At 39.2% G+C, this 24,449-nt stretch overlaps 1 protein-coding gene across 7 annotated transcripts in view; it reads left to right on the top strand.

Moving 5' to 3' along the window:
* Window positions 1–24,218, top strand: part of LOC124110429 (myotubularin-related protein 3-like) — a 46,604-nt gene extending 22,386 nt beyond the window's left edge. For all 7 annotated transcript variants that reach the window (XM_046469796.2, XM_046469797.2, XM_046469803.2 and 4 more), the window contains 13 exons: window positions 163–329; window positions 2,017–2,122; window positions 3,226–3,339; window positions 5,211–5,383; window positions 6,259–6,360; window positions 7,075–7,186; window positions 8,169–8,364; window positions 10,688–10,873; window positions 12,068–12,238; window positions 14,355–15,497; window positions 16,705–16,938; window positions 18,053–18,249; window positions 18,815–24,218. In XM_046469796.2, coding sequence (XP_046325752.2) covers window positions 163–329; window positions 2,017–2,122; window positions 3,226–3,339; window positions 5,211–5,383; window positions 6,259–6,360; window positions 7,075–7,186; window positions 8,169–8,364; window positions 10,688–10,873; window positions 12,068–12,238; window positions 14,355–15,497; window positions 16,705–16,938; window positions 18,053–18,249; window positions 18,815–19,025 — 3,112 coding nt within the window. In that variant the 3' untranslated portion in view covers window positions 19,026–24,218. The remainder of the gene's footprint in view (window positions 1–162; window positions 330–2,016; window positions 2,123–3,225; window positions 3,340–5,210; window positions 5,384–6,258; window positions 6,361–7,074; window positions 7,187–8,168; window positions 8,365–10,687; window positions 10,874–12,067; window positions 12,239–14,354; window positions 15,498–16,704; window positions 16,939–18,052; window positions 18,250–18,814) is intronic.
* The last annotated feature ends 231 nt before the right edge of the window (window positions 24,219–24,449 follow it).

Here is a 24,449-nt window from a genome sequence, read left to right as displayed (position 1 = left end):
TGAAGTGCTTTGCACATCATGGAATTTGCTGAGGTGAGGCACTGTCTTCATCAGCTGATGAACGTCAACAAGTACAACTTCAATCCTTAAGTAAAGCACTTTGCATCAAATGTTTTTTAAGTATGCGTCTGTTTCTTAGTATGCATGTTCTCTACATGACAGGTGTGCATTCTCCACCAACGAACAGTGCCAGCAGTGGTACAAGAGGTTGTTAGATGCCATTGCAGCGCCCAAGGAGGTCAATGACCTATTTGCCCTCGCATACCATGCATGGAGGGAGAATGACACACCTACCAGTGACACTGCACCGTCACGGACAGAGTTGGAGGGTAAGTAACTATGGTAACCATGGCAGACAAACATTGCTAAATTATTTTGTGAACTATAAAAATTCAGCATATTTTATCTCTTATGTCATGTTAATGAATGACATAAGATCGGTATTCCCGTTTACCAGTAATTTCTAGTTTTTTACCGGTAAAATTAGGCTTGGACCAGTAATTCATGACACTGACAGTCCCTGTGGACCAGCAAATAAAAGTACCTTTTTCTTTATTTTTTAACAAAGTCAGCTTGTATGTTACCATCAGGGGTGCCCCTTGATGATTTTTTATGCAAGGAAATAACATTTTGCCTTGCTTCAAGGTTAAAAATATATTTGTGGCGACTTCACCTTGAAATATCTTTGGAAAAAAATGAAAATTGTGACTGAACTTTGTTTGAATGACGAGTAGATCTAACTAAGTTACATCAGAGATGATGTCATTGCATTGAACAAGATGTTGAAAGAATTATAACCAGGTAATTTTCATATGTTTTTTATTTGTTGAAGTTGGGACTGACAAAAATTAATGAGGACTGGTAATTTTTAGAGTTGCCATTCCACCAGGACTGGTAGTTTCAAAAGCCAGCTTGAATACTGACGATATTTTACAAAAAAAGTTGTATTTTGTGTATGTTTATGAATTTTTTTGTCTCTTGTTTTACGATGCAGTCAGCAATCAATCTCATTAGAATCAGACCTCAGTTCTCGCTACCGCTAAACAAAGATATGAGGACATTCCATTAGGGGTCACGTCAGAACGACATTTCATCTGACCCATCAGAGCATCTTTACATTTTGGCTGGACTATTGTTTATTATGAAAGTGACAGTCGGAATGTGATTTCTTATCATGCAACCTCGAAAACTTTAACTCCGAACGATAGTTACGGGTTTAACGACTGAATCCATACAATCTAGACTATCTATTAGCCATTCCAGAATGTTCTTTTGTCCAGGTTTCAAATTTGTAATCGAGAATTTGCCCAAATATGTTTCGAAGCGTGGTCGCCAATTTGAAATTAGTGCCGTAAAGCACAAGAAAGCTGCCTTCTGATTGGTCATTCCATTGGTCGGTCAAAGTTCTCGCAAGGTCGGTCTGACGTGACCCGTAATGGGATGTCCTCAGATCTTTGTTTAGTTGTAGCGAGAACTAAGATCTGATTTTAATGAGATTAGTCAGCAATATTCCAACAGTCTGTAAATAATCGACCTGTTTGGGTAGAATGACACGTGATCAACCAAGTCACTTCAGGGTTTCACATCAGATTTTGTAGGACATTGAGTGTCATCAAAATGTACTGTAGGTATTTTGTCAAATTTGGTAATGATTTAGAGGAATGTTCTACTGAATGTGTGTAAAATCATGAAAATGTCCTATTCCCATTTGTCTCTGGCAAAGTCTCTGCACTGATCCTATTTCATCACCTAATATGACAAGCAATAGAGTGCTGGTGTCCTGTTCCGTTCTGTTCCTGGGCAGGGGGTGCAGGGTGTGAGTGTGTGTTAATAAAATCATCTCAACTCACAGTACCTGATATGATTAGTGTCAAAACTGACAAGTCATTTAACATAAGTATTATGAAACCTGTTCCCAAACCAGAGCTGTTCCTGAGTGAGTGGCTTCAGACCTACATGATTTAACCCCTGCATGTTGTGTTTAGGAAGTGACAGTCATGCTTTTTTCTGTTTCAGACAACACAATGGACCATTACACATTTGGGAAGGATGTTGATAGAATGCAGTTTGACACCAACCAGAAGAAAGCGTGGAGGATATCGCTGATTAATGAAAACTTTTGGTAAAAGTCAAACTTTCTCTCATAAATCCCTAAACTTCAGATTAATTTAGCCATTCCATGTCTGAAAAATCAATTTTACTGAACCTCCTTCAAAGAGGGAAGATATAATGATTCCTGGAAGACTAGTCTTGACTTGACACATTCACAAGCTGGCAATTATTACTGAGAGGGACCCAACTGCAGACTACAGAAATTATCAGTTTTTATGAAGAGGGTCAATGATTCCTGTCTGAGATTGCTTGTTGACACAGTGGCTGTGAGCCCCATGGCATCATACACCCTGTAATCTTTAACGCTTTCTTGTAAGTGAATATATGAGATGGAGTTTATCTGTAAATAAAATGGGGAAATCAGTCGTATGATAGTTTGTAAATTAATTATCAAAAGCACCCTTTGACATTCTAATCTAAACCTTGACTAGACTGTGAGACAGAATGTAGTGTTCTTCAATGTAAGTGTAGCTCAAGTTATTTTTAGGGCTACTTTTATTGACAGTACTCAGAAACACCCATCCTCTAGACGCAGTTATTTTGTGATCCACCTATGATATTGCAAACTGTGGCATAATACAACACAACATTAACATACTCAAGAAATCAGTGCTTAACTGAATCCACAGTTACATATGTTGATAACCTTACAACAGAAATAATATTAATAATAATAATAATGCATTTATGAAGCGCCTGACTTCCAACTTTGATCATGAAATAAAGAGCCAGACAACTGTGGGTGTCAGACAGTCCTGGTGATTCTGGGTGTATCCGATTCTCTACGATAAATAGGCTTCTAAAAACTTGAAGTTTACTGCTGTTTTCGGAAGTTTTCAGTACTTGTCATGGCTTTTACGTTATCTGGACCTGAGCCCCAGAGATTAACGGCAACAACAGAGAAAGCTCTTGTCACCAAGCAATGGCACAGTGTGCTGCTGGCAGTTTTTCACTTGATGCCTTGTTTTGCAGGAAGCTAGTGAAACTTCTGCAAAATTGGTGTCACATGCTCCTCCTATCTCTTTGTTGCTGTGATGAAAGGCCATGTGGTGATTAGGTGTAAACTTTGATCATGTTAATGTATCCATGGTAACATGATGTTTCTATTTCCAGCCTAACTTCCTCCTACTCCAAGTATCACATTGTACCAGCAGCGATCGGAGATGAAGAATTGAAAAGTGTGGCCAGCTTCAGGGCTCTCAAGAGGTTTCCATCAGTTGTTTGGAGGTACGAGATGAAATACCGCAAAACAGTAAATACTAGGAATATTATTTTAAGTTTTAGAATATCTCTGAAAAAAAGTGAAAGGTGTATAAATACTTCGACCTGGAAACTTTGGTGACTTGTGGGATAGCATTTTGAGTACAGATGTACAGGTTTTAAGGATGAAGAGATAGGTTGCAAAGATGAACAGTATTGCAAGGTTGATCAGAAATACAGTCCTTGACTTTAGTCACAAGTTGTAAGACAGAGTCCAGTGAACTTCTGTTCGGTCTTGAAAGTTCAGAAATGTTAGTCCATATCTTAACACTAAAATCTACAGAAAATTATGCTAAGAGCCAAGTTCAGACAAGTAGGCTTAAAAGTTCTGGTCCCAGATTGGATATTTTGAATGTGTGTACAGATATGTTCCAAGGTTGTGCAGATTTGTTACAATTGTGGGGCGGTCGGGTAGCCTAGTGGTTAAGGCAATCACTCGTCACGCCGAAGACCCGGATTCGATTCCCAACATAGGTGCAATGTGTGAATCCCATTTCTGGTGTCCCTGCCGTGATATAGCTGGAATATTGCTAAAAGCGGCATAAAACCATACTCACTCACTCACTGTTACAATTGTGAACATATAGGTTGCAAGGGTGGTTAGATCGATACACTGCAAGGGTGTATTTTTTTGTTTCAATAGTGTATTGATGTGCTGCACGGGTAAGTGGATATTCTGCTAGTTTGTACTAACATATTCCATGTGTCTGTAGGCAGTTTGTTTTTGATCTCATTAAAAATTGTTTCTGTGAAACAAAAATCTGAGGACATCTCAATAAGGGTCATATCAGAATGACCTTTCATCCTTCTGATCTGAGCATCATGTACCAGATGAGGAAAATGACAGTCGGAATGTGTTTTCTAATCAATCAGCCTGGAAAAGGTTAACTGTTGGTATTCCGAACAACAGTAACTTACTGTACAACTGATTCTGTGAACTTATTGTCTATCTCTTGCTTCAATGGGATAAACATTTGTAACAGAAGGCTTTCCAAAGCCAGTGGGAAGTATTGCCATACAATCTTGGCCATTTATTGGGCGTTCCAAAATTTTCTTTTGTTCAGTTTTCGAAGAACTGTCAAAGAATTTTTTAAAGTGTAGTCTTGAATGGAAGTAACCAGCTTGAAAGTAGTGCTGTAAAGCTTTAGAGATTTCTTGTCAGTCATTTCACATCTTCCCGAGGCAAGGGCATTATCTGACTATAAAAGTCCAGTTTTCACCCTTGCCGAACTAGGCTGGAATTATGGAGTTACATTTTGACTGGACTAACGAGTCTATGCATAGTCCAATCAAAATCCTGTAAGAAACTAGACATCCGGTTCGTAGGCAACATGGATTTCCATCATGCAGATTTCGGTCGACAGCAGGATTTGCAAAGCATGTGATATTTTGCAAATCTTTTCATGTTTTTTATCAAGGTGCTCAAGTGATTTGATGCACTTCGTGAGGTAAGACCTGTTTTATTTCAATTTTAGTCTTGATTATCAATCAGATCGTCTTGACTGAGCACCGCCATTTTGTTTGAAGCACATGCAAGTGCTATGAAAGGTGGAATCTGATTTGTCAATAGGAGTTACGTAGAAAGGACATAACTCGTAATAGCCACTGGTAGCGCTACATTTGAGCATGGAAATTCCAGCCTAGTTCGTCAAGGGTGGAAACTGAACTTTTATAGTCACTTAACTCCCTTGCCTCGGGAAGATTGTCATTTCATTGGTCGGTCAAAGTTCGCTTAAGGTCAAAATGACGTGACCTTTAATAGGATGTCCTCAGATCTTTGTTCAGTCATAGCGATAACTAAGATCTGATTTTTATAAGATTGGTTTGTTATTCGACAGGGACCAGAGGAATGGTGCAGTGTTGGTACGTTGTAGCCAGCCAGAGCTGGGCTGGCTGGGGTGGCGGAACACAGAGGACGAGGTCCTGCTGGGGGCCATACCCAAAGCCTGTGCTCTGAATCCAGGGACAGATGTGAAGAAAACAACCAGCGATGGGGGAACAGATGCAGAAGGTAGGAAATAGGAATTAGGGACTAGTTTGATTTGGCTCATGGTGCCATAACCTGTGCCCACTAACCACTGTCTACGAAACACTCTTGTACATAATGTGAAAGTGATATAAAAGTGCCATATAGTTTTGATTGAATACTTTGTCATGGATATAGATGAAATCGAAGCTCCATGTTTCAGTTCTACACAGACTAAAAAGTTCCACTTTCACGTCTACATCATACCTAGATGCATTTTGTTTTGATTTGAAGATACTATCTTTATTGTACTAGCAGTGTGAGTATTGGTGTAGTTAAACTCCATGTTACAATTCCGGGTTAGAATTGGTCCCTGGGAAATGATATTTCTCGTACGATTCAACTTCATGGATCGGATGGTCAGACTCTGTGACTGTGACTGATTGTGTGTCGTTGTAACCTGATTGAGTTGATTGATGCATATTACATCAATCACTGTTTTTGACCTGATTGATTAGACGAACGTCATATAGCTGAAATATATTGCTGGATGTGGCTTTAAACCCATAAAAAAACAATAGTAAAACTATTAATGCTGTATTTAGTTGCTAATGTGTTTTACCCTATATCTGTTAGAAGCATCGGTGGCCCAGGCACGAAAGGTGCTCCAGTTTGCTATGCAGAGTTGCATGCCCTTGGTGTGCCAGAATCCTATGGTCATATGTTTGAATCCCAGATTATGATTCTTGGTTGTCAGCACCCTGCTTGTGGGCCACACCAACCTGGTAAACATCCATGAGTTGCACATGAAGCTGACATGCCGTGAAATAGCAAAAATTATGTTCCAAGCACTGACACATCCAACGTCTTCACTCCTGTATCCATGTGCATTACATACTAACTATTGTGTTCTTTTCCAGTCCAGACAGCTGTGACTCCCAAGAAAATGTTGTTGATTGATTGTCGCTCTTACGGGGCTGCATTTGCCAACAGAGCCAAGGGTGGAGGGTGTGAGAGTGCAGGTATGGTATATTGGTGTACACAGTAGATCTAACAATACTAACGCGCCAGAGTAAGCTCAGCACCCACATTCAGGCAGTGCATCACAGCCGCAGTTCAGGAAAAATCTTTGAAGAAGAATGGAATGTGTAACAACAGGTAACACTTTGAGGCCTGTTTGCTAATTATAGAAGGGAATCCCAGCCTCGTCCCGAATTGCTTGGCTCAGTGCTTAAGGGAAATCTGATACCCAGACGTCACTGCCTCACAGAACATGAAAATCTCTACCTTTTAAGTTGTTCCAGTAACTGATTTCTGACGTTATCAATCCATTTACTTATTACCTATGAATAGTTACTAAACAAATCATGCTTTTGAGGACATATACTACTCAAAAGGAGTTAAAGAACACACAATTGTTTCAGATTACTATAATTAATCTGTCATGCCATTACACATTAACTGAAGTTATATTAAAGAATTGTTAATTTGGTTGCTATTGAAAATAACATTGACACACACAAAATAAAAATTATGCCAACAAACTGCACAGTGGAACTTCAGTGTGGGGTGACCTTAAACCTCTGATAATGTTGCTTAGGTGGGATGACAAAAAAGACCAAGGTGCACATTTTACTTTAAGTACTCATGTGACTGAAGCTTGGGAGTATTTCATATAAATAAAACTAGAATCCTTGTGATGTGTGAAGGCTTATTTCTTTGTTGTGTATCTTCAGACTACTACCCTACCTGTGAGATTCAGTTCATGAACCTGGCTAACATCCACACCATCAGGAAGAGCTTCATAGCCCTCCGAACCTTGTGTAGCACGCATCCTGATCCAGCTAGGTGAGTCTGTCCACCCGAGTACATATGTGTCAAGCCTTGTTTGATTCATTGAACGCCTGGTTAGATTAATGTGCAAGTATTATCCTGAGCACAGAATTTGTGTGTGATGGTTGGAGCAGGTAGGGTTCACTTCTGTTCAGTTAAGTTCATTCCTGTCCTGTTATTTCATGTTATTTTTTATTTAACTTATTTATATATTTTTTCTTTATTTATTTATATGACCGCCCCCGTGGTCTAGTGGTAGAGCGTCCGTCCGGAGAGAGGAAGGTCCGGGGTTCAATCCCCGGCCGCGTCATACCAAAAGACGTTAAAAGATGGTACTTGTTGTTACCCTGTCTGGCTCTCGGCATTAAGGGGCTAAAACACGGGCTGGTCGGCTCGGAGTCAGTATACTGTGTCTGTGTGGGATATTCATGTTAAACTGCGGCATGGTATCTCAGTGTGCTAGCACTATAAATCGACATCAGTCTGGACTAGTACAAGCAGCCACACACACACACACGTGCATGCACATCGCTATATAAGTGCAATAATCTTGGACGCGACGTTAAACCCCATTTCACATCAACACTTTTAGTTATATATTTTTTATTTTTTTATTTTTTCACTGTTATCATTTTTTTATTTTGCTAACAAAAGAAATTTTGAAATGAATTTTTGTATATATAGAGCACATATAGATCTGCATGAGACCCTTTTATTCTTATGTGTAAAAAGTATTTAATTTTGGTCCATATGTTATTAAAAAATAAGGGGGGTTGATCCCTAAATCTGCTTGCTAATGTTTTCTCTAGATAAGGTTAAATGTTTCTTCCTCGTTGATAACTTGAATTCAGTAATCTTGCTAAAAATATTTCAAGCAGAGATCATGCATGTCTTTGTTCGTAAGTAAGATACCATTCCTAAAGCTGTCAAGTTGTTATATGTGACAATGTTGCTGTGAACTGTCTGTGTCAATAGTGGGGTGTGCTGTGTTTTCCAGCTGGTTGTCATCTCTGGAGCACACCAAGTGGTTGCAGTACAATTCCTCACTGCTGAGGGCTGCTACCTTGGTGGTCAATGCAATTGACAAGGAGGCTCGTCCAGTGCTTGTCCACTGCTCAGATGGCTGGGATAGGACACCGCAGATTGTGTCCTTGGCTGAAGTTCTCCTTGACCCTCACTACAGGACAATAAAGGTACAGCTACTTTCTCCCCCTTATGAAAACCATCTTCTGTAAATGGAGTCAAACCATTTAGACATCAGCTAGAATAATTGATCATTTTTGTCCTCAGATATTGTCATATCAGCTAAACTTTAGAGTTTTTAATAGTTAGAATTCTGAAACACTTTTACAAGGATTCCTGGCCATGTAGATCGATAGTAAGACTAGAGTTTCTACCATGAAAACATTTTGGGTGGTTGAGGTAGCCAAGTGGTTAAGGTGTTTGCTCACTCCACTTAAGGCCCGGGTTCCATTCCACACCCATTTCTGGTTGAATCTGCCATGATATAGCTGGAATATTGCTGACAGTGGTGTAATTCCTAAATCACTCATGTCGTTGTTCAAAATTTACCATATTTGTAACCATTATGGTGACATCAGGTTTGTGTTGCAGTAGGTTCTGAGCCAGGAATTCAATGGCCATTCTGAACCTATCTTCCCAGGGCAAGAGTGCCCACTAGCCTTTTTATCAAAGTCTTGTTTCCATGCTTGCCACATCAAGCCCACTTTCCTGTGATAAATATACTGAACAACAAAAGTTCTTGTGACATTGAATAAGATTTAATGCAAAGTTATGTTATTTACCAAATCTGAAACAATTTCGGTTTGCAACAGATAAAAGACTCCTGTAAGTGTTCAAATGGTTTAATTTGCCATACTGACTTCAGAAAATGCGTGATTTCATAAAAAAACATGAACATGCCAAAATGTCAATTTACAAATTAATAGCAATGCAAGCAACACATCTTTATCTCATGGAATGGACCAGGCATCGCACAAAGTCCTGTGGGATATCTGTCCATATCTGCTGGAGCATGTTTCGAAGTTCCTGGAGTGTCTGTGGAACCCGTGGTTGACGTCGAAGGCGCCGATCGATCTCATCTCACATGTGCTCGATTGGTGAGAGATCAGGGGAGCGAGCCGGCCAGGGGATGACATTCACGTTGTTTTGTTGAGCAGTATGAGGCCGGGTGTTGTCATGTGGAAAGGTAATGCTGGGGCCATGACAACGCAAAAACGGTAGAGCAACAGGGCCAATGATCTCGTCGCGGTATCGCTGTCCATTGAGATTTCCCTCTACCACTATCAAACGGGTCCTCCGTCTTCCTGTAATCCCCATACCATAACGCTGCCGCCCCCGAACCGATCTTCCATAACACAATGAATGAGGTAATGTTCACCTCGACGTCAGTACACTCGAATCCGTCCATCGCTTTGGCTGAGGTGAAAACGAGACTCGTCAGCGAATAAAACTTGTCCCTACTGCATGGCCGTCCAGCGTAGACGCTGTCTGCACCACTGTAGACGTGCTTGATTTCCTGTCAAAATGTGACATCTGGCGGGTCTTCTGGCGACGATCCCTGCACATCTGGACGACGACGTACGGTTTGTGAAGAAATTCCTCGAAGGCCAGGTATGCTTCTTGCAGTGACTGTTGCTGGCTGGAATCGATTTCGTAGGCGTGTTGTTCGAATCCAGTTGTCTTGTCGATTATTGGTTATGCGTGGCCTGCCACTCCGAGGTTGACTGCATTCGTCTGTTGCCAACGTTGCCATAAACACCTAATGGTGTTTCTGTGGATGTTAAATTGTCTTGCAACATCACGTTGACTCGATCCTGCTTCAAGCAGATGCTCATTTTCGGACAGGCGTTGCATTTCGTAATGTTGAATAATTGCATAATTTTGTTGTTTTTCTGACTGATTGTCAGCACGATGATTCCATACATGTACTACAATATTGAAAAATACACTAAAATATTGGTGTCACAGGAACTTTTGTTGTTGAGTATATAATTGGACTATCGCACATATGGATAGTCCAGTGAGAGAATGTTGTCCTTGAAGTGATCATCCACGACTGGTACATATTCGTACAAAAGTGATTTACCACTATCTGTCTTTGTTGCCACAAATATGTCTTTTTCGTCTCAGCGATTACTTGTGCTTGTCTGAATGTTTTTGTTATCTGACTGACTAGTTTGTCATAGTTGCCATTCGCGTTTTTATTACAAGGGGAACACCTCGTGATCTACACGTGTTGGCGCCAGGGTAGAGCCAAGAAAAGTTGCCTTGATGTGGCAAGGGTAGCTTTGACATAGGCTAGTGGACACACTTGCCTTGGGAAGATGTTCTGAACCAACTTTAAACAACTAAACCTCATACAACAATTGGTCAATATGCAAAATCTATAGAGAAATTATCTATGAACCATAGCATAGTTCAAGTCAAAGAAATCAGTTGCTTCTGTTGATTCCGGAAGTAGAATTGATGTATTTTCATGTTTGCACTTTCCAGGGCTTCCATGCTTTAATAGAACGAGAATGGCTGGATTTCGGTCACAAGTTTGCCGATCGCTGTGGCCATTCCACTGACTGTGATGACCCAAATGAACGATCACCGATCTTCTTACAGTGGCTTGATTGTGTCTTTCAAGTATACAGAAAATTTCCATGTGCTTTCGAGTTCAATGAAGCTTTCCTGGTATGTTGAAATTAGGGCTTGTTTATATCACAGACTGTTTCCTCTCCTATAAAGAGACTATAGTCTCTTTCCAACACTAGTTTTGTATTCATTTTGTAAACGTAAATCTATGCACGGACATAGCTATTAAGTAACACTTTCAGTCATGATGAGTTATGTGGAATATTTATGGAATTTAGGCACAGTCCTCATTGTCTTAAAATTGGAGGAAATATTTGATTTGTACATGTTTTCTACTTCATCAGTGCAGTTGCTGTAGGCAATAGGGAAGTTAACAAACTGCCAGTTTGCAGTTTCAGGGGACATGTTCCTATATACAAGGATGTTAGGTGAAAATATGATGTTTGGTTTTTCTTATTTGGAAAGAAGAATCATGCAAATATCTTCTGACGTGTCTAGATACGTTCACAGAGAGCCTGCATGAATATATTAAATAGTCCCCTAGGTGTTTCTGAACTGAAGAAAGGTTTCCGACAATTCTTAGTCTATGCAAAGTAACATCAGTCATATGCTTTGGACACTCCCACCCTCCTAACCCATCCTCACAATCAACTTCCAATGCCTAACACATAAATGTTGTACATTTCAAAACTCACACATGCAGTCCTTTGCAGTCCTTGAAGGGAAATTCAGTTTGAATATATTGATACATTTTATGAATTTTGTAATGACACCATAGTAACAAGATTGAAGAAGTTCGTAAATGTTTTGTTCATAGGTTATTCACTAAATATTTCCTTGACATCTGGGTTGGGGAAATAATACAAGGCAAATTTGAATTTATGCAGTACTTTAGTCAGTTGGTTTTGATGCAGAAGAAGACATGGTTAATTCAAACTAGTCCCCAGTCCATTTCAGTGTTTGTGTAACAGGACAAAAACAGGATAGAAAAATGATGTAGTCGTTCCAGCAGGACTGATGCTACATCTTTATGTATTTTCCCCTTCAACCAAAGTATATCATTGATTTTTTTTGTGAACTGAATGAATATTGATCATAGCAAAATGAGATTTCGTAGTTGGCATTTTGTACTCCTGTTTAAATGGGATTCTCTGTAAAATGTTAACTTTCTTCCTGCCAGAAGAGTCTGATGATATTCCTCAATTTTTACATTGATACAGCTACTCAAAACAGTAGATACATGCATTCTGTTATGATCTATAGGTTTACAGTTGTGGATTTTTTCATTTCCAGGTAAAGCTGGTTCAACATACTTATTCCCGCTTATTTGGAACATTCCTGTGCAACAATGCCCGCGAACGGCAAGTCAACAAGATCTCGGAGAAAACAGAGTCTGTATGGACACTCTTACTCAACAACGACAAGTTCGTCAATCTGCTCTACAATCCTAATTCGGACCCACATGTGAGTCAGTGGCACTGTTCTGTGTCTTCTGATGGTTATGTGGTCAGATGATTGATGAAGACCTGTATTTTGACTGTCACATGTGTGATAGTTGTGATAGTTTCAACAATCTATTCTCAGTTGACTGTTTATATTTGACCCTCCCTTTTTTATCCTGTTTTATTATGTCTCTCCATGCCCACCCCCTCCCCCCAAAGGGTCTATTGTTTTTGGCTTGGTTTCTGTCAGCGCCATCATTCCCAACCTGTTCTGAGCCATAACTTGGTAACTTTTTCAATGTTTTCTATGAAACTTAGCATATGCATTGCTCATCAGCTTGACTGGTGCCTTTTGCTATTTTGAAATTTTTCCAGATTTTATTTTGTATGTTTTGATGTCAGTCTCTGACAAGCGTAGGGTTCGTTTCTGGGCGAATGAACATATTTCAGTAAAACTTGGCATATGAAAAATTCACTTGTCTGGAGAAAAAGTCTACTTTTCCAGATAATTGACCCAAAATCAATCTCTTACTGCCTGCGTTATTATCCCCCCGACATAATGACAGGGAAAGTGCCTTTTGCTATTTAGAGATTTTTAGAATTTAATATTTTTGTCATTTCCATGGAAATATTATGAACTTAGGAAATTTGAGGGTAGTGCTCTTGTCCGGACCCTAGCTCCCGAACCATACAACTTAGCTTCTCAAAAGTTTTTACACCTATCAAGCAGGTTATGTAGTGGTGCCTTTGCTATTAACAGATTTTTTCTTTTTTTTTTCTTTTTTCAATTTAAATTGAAAATTGATGGACCTACGATTACGAGGGTAATGTCCTCGTCTGGAGTATATCTTCTAAACCTTGCGACAGAGATTCACCAAACTTTATGCACATATCAATCATGTTCACTAGTAGTGCAGTTTGTTATATTTCAATCTTTTTAATTTGTAGCCCCTGACATATAATTCTAAGGTGTACTGTTTACCAATATCATATACTATAAATGATGTGAGCTACGTAACCTAGTACATTCTCTTTATGCCTTTGTGTCATGAGGCTACTACAGAGCTATTCATATGCGAATCTGCGAAGTTATTGTTATTACAATTTCATGAGATCATCAGAAAGTGAGCTACATGAACCAATATTTAATAACCTTCATTATATTTCTGGTTTTGGCATCAAGCAAAAAGATTTCCTTGCCATTCTAAATACATTTGAAGGTACACACAGTTTACCGACATGCCACGTCGGGGGGATATGTCATCTTCGGATGACTCTTGTTTCATTTTGATATTGAATTCATCCATGTCTAGATGAGTGAAAACCAATCAGAGAGCTTGTCCTAAAGTATGATCGAAATCAGAACAAGGAAGTACATACACTGTTGTAAGTTGGAAAGGTCATTCTTATGATGTGTTATCCTTTTTAGTGCTACATTTAGAACTTGTTACAAATATTTTATCAAAGATGACTAAACATCTTCTGAACTGCAAGGTTTTCCATGGGAAACTGAAGCTGATTACTTTTTTTGTCTGCTGATTTCATGAAATGATTTGGGCAAGTTGGGCATCAGTTTTTGCACACCCCTGATCAGGTCGCAAATACTTTTTAAGCCAGCCGGGCGACTGGCCATAAGACCATGTTCACTGATGCCACTATGTGTGATCCAGAGGGAGTTGAGAGTTTTCTTAACTTTCAGCAATATTCCAGCTGACACCAAGCATCACACCAGTGTCTCATTGTACAAAACAACCTTAGCACTATGACTGTCGTAAGTCTATGTTAAGGTATAGGAGTTACAATCACCTTAGCGCTAAGATCACTTTGTACAACGGCACCCAGGTCTTCAATATGTCCACACTGCCTCCGTGGTATAGTGGTAGAACATCCGCCTGCAGAGTGGAATGTCCAGGTTTTGACCACCCAGCTGCATCATACCAAAAGACATTTATTTATGGCACTTGTGGTTATCCTGTCTGGTGCTCGGCATCGCAGTCGGCTGGCACTATAAATTTGACATTAGCCCGGACTAGTACAAAAAAATGCACGCACACAGGCACACGCAGTGTAGAATGCAAGTAAAGTTCATTATGGATGAATGCTCCTAAAAATCATTAATACCAAATAATTTATTTCAGGTTCTGTATCCCGACTATGGAATGCATCAACTAGAATTGTGGAAATCGATCTATCTGTCCAAGAACTCCTTGGAGACGAGTCCTGACATACTTGACGAGTGTTTGAAGACAAGCGACAGTGATATCACACCAGACCAGGAAGCCCCAGGACTTCAGAAAACACGATCCTGTGAGAGCCTCAACAAATTAGGGGAGCATCCAAGTATTCCCGGGCGCAGGATGAGTGATCCGAACATCATCCATGGATCACCCGATACAGCAATGCTTCTTGCAAAAGAAGTAGATTCAAGTCATGGGACAGGAAATGAAAAAGATGAATCCGATGAAGACGAGACTGTGATGGAGAACGGCCATGATGAAATGGATCTTATCCAGAATGGTATTGTAGAGAATGGGCTTTCAGATGGAGTAGAATCTGATGGGTTATGTGATAATGAAAGCGAGACTTCTGATTCTGATATAGAGCGGTGCGTGGAAGAGACTGGTGTTCCAATCAGTCAGGATAATACAGAGGAAGAAAGCAGTGAAAGTACATTACAAAATGGTCTTGTTAACGGCCATATCAGTGAAGAGGAAGTCAGTGAGGACGCTCTGAACTGCAATGACCTTCCTGTTGACTCTGAAGGTCACAATAACGACAGACAACCAACCCAAAGAGGAACAATTGATATCATGAGTAAAAAATTGTCTGAACGGACTTTGAGATCGGTTGAAAGTTCAACTGATACGATAACTGATTTGAGTGATAATGGGGAGCGGAAACAAAGTCATGGTACTGTGAATGGCTATGCAAACAATTGCCATGAGGGTGTCGATGAGGATGTGAATGGGGTAGCAGATGAAGAGGAGGCTGCATCGAAGGATTACCTGAAACATCAGAACACAAGTATTAGCACCAGTACAACAGATATCAGTGACTCTAATGTACATAGCGCTTTCGGAGAAAAGCGCTCGATTAGCCGAGATTTGAGACAGTTGTCTCACTGTATCCCAATGCGTCTCAACTGCAATAATGTTATGTGCTCACGGCAAGACAAGACAAGTGCAAGTCCATCCCCTTCAACGTCTCCATTCCCCACACCTGTCAGTTCCAGAACGCCAAACTCAACATGTCCGCCCACACCAGGCACCGGGGATGGCAAGGTATGGAGTAATGGACCACATTGCTTAACAGATCACTCAGTTTGTGTTGTCTGTGTTTGATTAGGAGTTATGATGCAAAAGTATTTACTGAATATTTATTGGCTTATGTTTAGACAGTAGGGATTGAAATAATGAATTACCATTACAAATCTGTCGAGTGAATGACTTAGGTTTTACTCAGCTTTTAGCTATATTTAGGCAATCGGAGGACGCCAGAAATGGGCTTCAACTGGTGTGACAATTTGGGTTATCAAACTTGGGCCTTTAGGGTGACAAGCATATTAACCAGTCGGCTGCCCTACTGATCCACAAGTCTGTTGAAGATGTTATTGTTATCAATTTATGAAGACAAAAACACTACTATTGTTCAGAATGGAAATTGTTTCTTCTTACTGTCTCATGTTTTGTTCCAGTTTCAAGTACCATGTACCTGTATGTAGGATAGTAAGTCAGTTATAGCGACTAGGAGGACTGGTCTGAAGCCAGAGTCTAGTATAAATCTGTCCGGTCTAGTAAGTTCAGCAAAGAATAGTCCATGTTATAAGGCTAAAAATCTACTAAAACTTATGCTAAGAACCAAGTCCTGGCTAGTGACATTCATCAGGTCCAGTAAGATAAGCTTCTTCTATTCCATAAGACAAATCTACTTAAAATAATACCACACTGCATGTTGGGGCTAGTGGACTGGACAAAGAGTGTTATGTTGTTTTGTTCATATATATGACGTTTAGTATAAACATGTACCATGATGTAAGCTGTGTGCACCACTCTTGTTTCATTTAAACGTGAGGGGCACGGGTGGCCCAGTTGTTTAAGGCGCCGCGATTCGTTGTGCAGAGTTGCGTCCCTTGGGCACGCCAGAAACCTATGATTGTGGGTTCAAATCTAGGTTCACCTCAATTATGTTTCTAGGTTTGTCAGCACCATACCCGTGCTCTTGGGTTTCACCGAAGTGGTAAACGTCTGAGACCTGCATCACTTCGGACTTTCCTCCCACATTAAGCCGTGATATAACTGTATAACTGTAACTGTATACTGTTAAAAGTGGTGTTAAACCCGACTCACTCACTCACTCATTTAAAAGTAATGGCATGTACAATTTGATTTATGTCCTGTAATGCAGGCTTCATATAATCCTTCTGCATTCTGAATTTCAATTGGACATCACCACAATGACCATGTTCAACTTGTTTTTCTATTTTTGTAGATGTCCGAGTCCCCTCTCAGCCGCCATTACAATGGTTTAGGGCGGCACTTGGACAAAGACGGCCTAACAACTTTTGTGGACCCTGTCCAACAGCGTATGTACCAGTTGGAGTCTGAGTACAAGCGCAGGGTCCAGATTCTCGAGATACAGTTGGCTGCCGCTCGCAAAATCCTACAGCAGAATGGCTGCAGTAATGGGAATGGCAGGACATATCCAGACTACAGAGATGATATCGTAAGTCTACCGGAGTAATGTAAGCTGTCATCAAGGAATAATATACATGTCGTACACCAAACTCTTTGTCTGCATTGATGTCATGTGAAATACCATATTTTCCTGATTATGACTGTCGATACTGCAAAGAGGGGTCTTACATCTAGAAGAGACTATGAGATTGATATCCTGAAGCTAGCCCTGAAGTGGAAGCTGGGGACTCTGTATCGGAATAGGTCTCCAGAACCACATACCTGTCTTACTAAACGATTAAAACGAGGATTGGTTTGACACAATGTCCGACTTGGCTGTATCATTGTCATCTTCGCGAGATGTTAACTGACTGTAAAGTTCCAGTTTCCTCCCTTGCCGAACTAGGGTGCAATTGTGGAGTTACATATTGCCTTGACTAACAACTCTTTTAGTCCATTCAAAATCGTATAACGAAATCAACATCCAGTTCATAAACTGCTGTGCAGATTTCGGACGATTGCAGGATTTGCAAAGCATGTGTACTGCCAATGCAGCTTTAGAGGATTTTCCAAATATTTTCATGTTTTTAATCAAGGTGCTCACCTGATTTGATGCACTTTGCACAATATAGATTTTGATTATCGATCAGATTGCCTTTCTGGTTGTCGCCATTTTTATGAAGCAAATGCAAGTAATACGAGAGGTGGAATCAATAGGTACATAGCAAGGCCATAACTCATATTGGCCACAGATGGCGCTTCAATCGGGCCAAGAAGTTCCTGCCTAGTTCGGCAAGGATGGCAACTGTTGCAGTCAGTTATATCCCTTGACTCGGATGTATCATTGCACCCTGATGATGCAGAAATGAAGACAGTTCCTGCAATCCTGCAGATGTTTGACAATGGTACCTTGATCAACAGACCAACTACTCGTTGTTGTACATCATTGTTATGGCGAAGACCCTCTTTATCTTGATTTCAAACATTGATGAGAGTTTCCAGGTAGCAGAACTGATTGTGAGGTAATATGTTGTTTGCCTGCTACTTGTTTGTTTCTTTGAACCTTCTCGTTGTGTATGTGTCACAGCTGTTTTGTTCCTCTGTTTGACTATCACATACTCATTGTAAATAATGTCTTTAAGAGAGCTTGTCTATTTTCCTAGGCATCTCTGCCCGAGTCTACAGAAGGGGGAGACTTCCACTCTCTGGGGAACGTGAGCAACCCAGCATCAGACGTGAGCTGGGAGCAGGTGGATGACGGCGAGTCCAAGATGACACTGTGGGTGCCGGACCATGCTGTGACTCACTGTGCTGGCTGCGACTATGCCTTCAGTCTCGTCAGGAGGAAACACCATTGCAGGTAGGAAATCAAGGCATTAGACACACTCTGTGTTGCTCTATTTTAGCCTTACATTTGTAAGTGTTGAGTGCACCTTATAGTAGGTTATGTTTATTAAACAGGAAATGTTTCTTTGTTTGTTTCTCTGTTTAACGTCGCACTCCGATATGATCCAGCTATGATGATCTGTAAAAGAATGAGTGTGAACCATTGATTGAGCATCGATCCACACAATTGGGATGTGATACCCACATGATCCATTTAGCAAAGGTTTGTGGGGACCCGTTAGAAATTGGCACTAGTCCTATAGGCCTTGCCAAACTGCCTAGTAGATAAGGTATCCTAAGGACATTTGCTATTTTTAAGAGTTTTGCTATATGTTATTATTATTATAAGGACCAGTGGACTAAAAATGGTAGTTTCTTATGTGTAGTCACAGAGTGTCAAACTGATAAATGTCTTTAGAACCTCCCCAATGTTTCAGCTGACATCACGTTAAAACTAATATACTGTTCAAAGTGGCATTACCATGATTACGTCCAAGTCACACCCATGTTCTTGACGAATTATTCATATTCTTTTGCAGGAGCTGTGGTCGCATCTACTGCAACACGTGCTCAAATTACTTCTCCCCCGTGCCACGTCAGCACCTAGAGGAGGCCGTGCGTGTCTGTCGCAGCTGCCACATCATGTTGCAGCCTGCCATTGCTGCCGCCAACCTCGCCTCTGCAGGAGCTACCACACACCACAGCTGTCTGACCGAGGACAAGCGCGTTCCCATCCTCGTACCTGAGTGACATCCCCGGAGTAGTGGTGATGCGTGTATCCACATAGGGCGGGCTATGGACATCAGGATTCGGTCCTGTTAGGAGATACCCTCTTTGTTGAATCTTATCAAACTGAACTAACATGGGAACTCTTCTGGGAGCTTTGAAACTTGTCAAGTTGCAAATAACAAATATGACATGAATATTTTTAGTGTTTGTCAGAAACATTTTTAGAAAGAAAGGGTATGAGCCACTTATTCTCTGAGCAAAGAAAATGTAGATTTTCAAAAACATTAACAAGAATAGATGTTGCTCTTCAGTGGAGCTACCAATTGGCTGATGGTGGAGTACCGTTCCTACTATATTAGCCTGATGTGAGAGACAGTAAGGGCTGTTAGTATTTCGCAATCCTCCATATAAACACTTCGCTGTATATGATATCTCACATCCTTCCCCTACTTCCAAACCAATGCTGACTCCTCTAAAACAACCCTTTTCTCTGAGAAAAATATGAGGCTGTAACATGAATGCCAGTGAAAGATAATGTTATGTTGTATACTTAAATACATCTACTGCATGATGACTGTCAGAACTGTAGCATTATCAGGGCTCAAATGATACACTGAAGTCAGAACTTGATATGGCACACTGTATTTGAAATTTAGCGTTCAAGGCAAGGGGTCCTTGTCATTAAAAGTTAAGAATATGAGGGTCCCTAGATTTATTTTCTATGGGAGCAAACTTCAAGGACATCAGGACCACACTTTATATTGAACACTGAAGAATACAGAGTACTGAATCAAGTTTAATATTGTGGAGCAATGGTGAATCGTTTCGGCCGTAGTCTTTTGAAATCTGTCTATCTCTACAGGACCTCAAACCAAGGTTTCTGAAAAAAAAAAATCCTTTTTCTCATAACTCGTAGAACTGTATGGCAATTACAAGGAAAAGAGAAATGTAACTTGAATTTGTTCATTTTGTAATCTTCTTGACAATGACACAGCCTAAGTAAGTGTATTGACAATTATTTTTGAACTGTGGAAGTGTCTTTCCTGTGTAAACATTGTTTTGTATCGATACAAAGGATGCGAGATACAATACTGGACTGAAATAGCATTATGCATTGTAATCGACAGACCCAGTAAATAATACTCCAGAGTTGTAAACTCAGCAGCTAGTTCAGACAGGGCCTGTTTTGTGTCACAAATGGAACGAGGTAACAGCTGAATCTGATGGTTGGGTTGGTTTCCATCAGTGTAATATACATCATTAAGCTGCAGGTATTGGACAAGGATAACGATGACTGGGACAGTGTTGTAGATGTGGTATCGCAGTGGACGTAGAGGTTGAGCAAATGAGGATGGAAAATGCCCTCATCTCAATTACTGGGGGAATTCCAACTTTTCATGTGTTGCTTAGCTTCTGGCCAAATCACGAAATAATCAGGAAATTTACGAGTGTATGTGTTGAGATTACGACTGGTCAGGTTGGAATGTGAATGTGTAGTTTATCTGCGCTTTCCTTTCATATAATGTGAATGTCAACTCTTATTGTTCAACAGCTGTTTTTTAATTGTCAAATACATTCAATTTTATGTTCGAAAACTCCATGTAAAAAATTGACAAATTTGAACAAAATTGTTTCTCCCTTATTGCTGATCTTCAGTATACAATGATACAGTAAGACTGTGCTACAATGCTTGATATGGGAAAAATGATGTGGTGTAAAGATGCTAGGATGAAGAGACTTAATATCTGATGTGCAATTACATATCTGTGATACAGGTTAGCTACAATGGGATGCGTGCTTAGAGCAGTTTTGTTTGCTTCAGTAAAACCAGATTCATCTTTTCCATCTATCAGTTCTTTTGTCTGTATTGTATGAAAATCAAAATTGAAATAAACATATTTTGGAGATTCATTGAACAATATTAAATTAAAATGAGTAATGAATTTTGTAAAGAAAACCTTTGAGAGTGAATAAAATAAAAGAAATCTGTGATTTCATGATGGTGTTTCAGATGGTGTCTGTGTTTACTGGCCATGGCGTTTGTATATTAGTTTGTGCCTGACTACCGGTCATTATGCAATGTCTGCGTTGGTGCCTGGGGGTGGGGACTCTGGGTGTACATATTGGGATGGTTTGTGGGGGAGACAAAAGACATAAACATGCTCAGTTTCACTTCGAACAACCTTGTCTGAACAAGATTCAGAACAGTTTATTCTGGCTAACCACTGCAGGATGTTTATGAGGGTTACCTCCCTTTGTTTTATATCCCTGCCAAAGTGAGAGTGTATTCTGTTGAACCAAACTGCTTTAATATAATTTATATTTGAGTTTCATTTGTGTTGCTTCTAAATTCAAGTTAGTGTTCTTTGTGAAACTGGCAAAGTATTTGTCTTTTTCATCCCTTTCTACAAAGTTTTTGATTCTGAAGGCACTGTCCTTGTATAAAGAAGTATGGTTTTGAAAGGGTTACCTGGTTTAACAGATTTTGTTGTTGCTGAAAATTGTATTCAGATTTAATTCCATGTACAGACTGTAGATGCATCCTCATTTGTTCCATTGTGGGGATTCCAGGACGAGACAATGATGAAGTGTGTCACCACTGAGTTATGTATAGATGATGCTGACACTATGTGTTACTTACAATATTCTTGTGTATGAATGCTCTCAGTGTTGAAAGCAAGGACTGTGTGACTACAGTAACATGATAAAACATGGCACCGTCCCCTGCCTAGAATCCAAGTGATAATTTGTCCTCCTCATAATCTGTACTTTTAATTTTGTCATCTCAGCAAAAATAACAACAGATTAACGTTATTGTTTTTAATATTTTGTCTGACGGAGTGCCAGGGGGACTTTTAGACAGTATACACAAATATGGTCTTGAGTATTAATTATTTTGCATAATACTACTATTCAGTTCTGGTAGGATAAAGAATAAAAAGTTTGAATTCTGTCTGAGATTGCATAACATTATTGATGAGTTCTTAAATGTTATGCATTGAATTCAAGTGTAACATAATTACATCTTGAAAACAATGTTTTGGAATAAATATATGCTGTTTTGGATAGTGAAAAGAAGCAACATCTTGAATCATCGGGTGTGGACGAGTGTTGTACGATGTGCACTGCCTCTCGAAGAACCTTTTACATGCACATATTCAACTAAAAGTTAATGTCATTTATTATAGGGCAGATTTGGTTTATTCATTTCAATTTATTATTTTTTAATTTAATTAGGCAATATGCCTAAGTCTGAATAAAATATACAAAACAGTATCTTGGTGTTCTCACCTTCAATTTAGGATAATATCAATCGTCTTGACCACAAAGGACAAACTGAATTGTTTGATAAGGTGCTGCATTTGTGAGCTCTGTTTTTCTGATGTTTACTGAAAACAATCTCTCAGTGTAACTGTGAACATAGCATTATCAGCCTTGGACTTTGATTTTGATTAATTACTCTGCTCATAAACAATCTGTTCCCCAATACCCTACTGACATATGTAACTACTGGTAATATTCATCAGAGTAATTGCTATACCATACAAATTATATTAAAAGAAATACTATCATATCATACAGTATCCCTACACCATTACTTCATGTGTTTATCAGTTGACAGTCAAGTATCCTTGGATATCTCTTTAAGTGTGAGTTGGTTACATATATAAGTACTGTATTCTAAATATTAAGCACTTTGGGCACATGCATTTTGAAAGATAGTCTCTCCTTACCATTATGTTTTTACTGAGTTATGCTTTCAAATTCCTTAATATTGTTAAAATCAGACATTTTAATCCAATATTATAGCTCTCTGCTTGAAGATCTGACAACCCCTCCACAGGTTGTCTTGGGTGAACCCTGAGTCAAGTCTGATATTTATATGAAGGATGTGCGAGTTCAAGCCAGTTAGAAGTCAGCTTTTTAAAACAGTTAAAAGAAACCCCACACACAACATTAATATTTCATCAGTGGTACCCCCTTTTTGGTGTAAATTTCCTTTACTGGGTGTATAAAATATCCACAACCATATATGTTATGGTGGGTTTGTATAAAATATCCACCACCATATGATATGTTATGGAGGGTTTGTCTAATCTTCATCAGAGGTATTGTACAAATGCTGTTATTAGTGAAATTGCAAAATTCTTCAATGTTATATACCAACAACTTTATGGACAAAGTAAGAACAAAAGGAATATTTAGGTCCATGATAAAAGACGCTTGAAATTATGTTTTCAAAATGTTTTACTCATTAGTAGGTTCTTTGAGCAGAGTGCTTAATATGACAAATACTGTATTTTTTTCAAATGTCAGACAAATATTTGTTTAATGTCTGTAATTGTTATGATTTAGTTCTTATTTATTTTGTCTCATCTGGCTTGAGTAAATTTTCAGTTTAACCCTGAAATAAGTCATAGATAGATTCAGACTGTTTCTGTTTATTATTTTTATCCGTAAGGCACATTAAAAATACTATCTGTTATATAATTTGACCTTTACGGTCATCTTTCCGGCATATTATTTGTGCATTTTTTCTGTGTACACTTTGACAAAATTATTTTTCTTGCATGTTCAGTTGACTCAAGTACATGTGTACTGAACTGAGATCCTTTTTTGTCAGTATCATCAATGGAGCATCATCAAGACTTGTTGATGAAATTTCATTGTTAATACTTACATCAATATAAGTCCACTCATTGGCATTGTTTTTATTATAAGTTTTTTTTAAGTAGATCAGAGACTTATTCCCATGTTAGTTTAACACTGGAAACAGTTCAGTGTATAGATTTATTTATAGTGTTTGTGGTATTAGTAAAACAAGAAATGCAAATCAATGGTGTAGGCTACCAAAAAGTCTGATCGAAATGGCAAATTGAAAAACACTTGGAAGGTATTAGTCCTGTTTTAGATTTGTATTCTTCTGTGAAATATTCTTTAGGTATTAATTTGTGTTTTGAGATGTGTATACACCTGCACAACCAGTTGCATTAAACTTTATTGAAGTACAATTATATGTTTTAGTTTGGAATACAGTACATATTAAAGCTGAATAAATCTTGGTGCAGTGGACAATTACTGTTTTCCAAGAGATCCATTAAGCCAAATGGTTTACTAAGACAACTTAAATCACTTGATATTTACTGGTATGAAATAATACATCTCTCTGTTAATTAATCTTTCCTGAGAAATAAAATGAATATGTGGATTAAAGAAGATGTTGGTTTTTGCTTACATTTTGATGTTTTAAATGTGGAGATGATGATTATGTGGCATCAGGGGAGCTGCATTGTGACGCAGCTGACATGAGAACTTGGATCATGATTGTGTCCCAGAACTGATGCACTGGAGGGATTAGTTCATCTTTCACTTCTATGTGAATACTCATTTTCACCCTTCTTCCAGCAACACTGGTAGCTGAATTATTATTGTTACCAAGACATT

This window comes from Haliotis rufescens, unplaced genomic scaffold (genome assembly GCF_023055435.1).
Source record: "Haliotis rufescens isolate VD_foot unplaced genomic scaffold, xgHalRufe1.0.p SCAF_15, whole genome shotgun sequence".
Taxonomy (NCBI): domain Eukaryota; kingdom Metazoa; phylum Mollusca; class Gastropoda; order Lepetellida; family Haliotidae; genus Haliotis; species Haliotis rufescens.
Note: the sequence above shows the minus strand (reverse complement) of the source record. Positions and strands in the feature narration are given on the sequence as shown.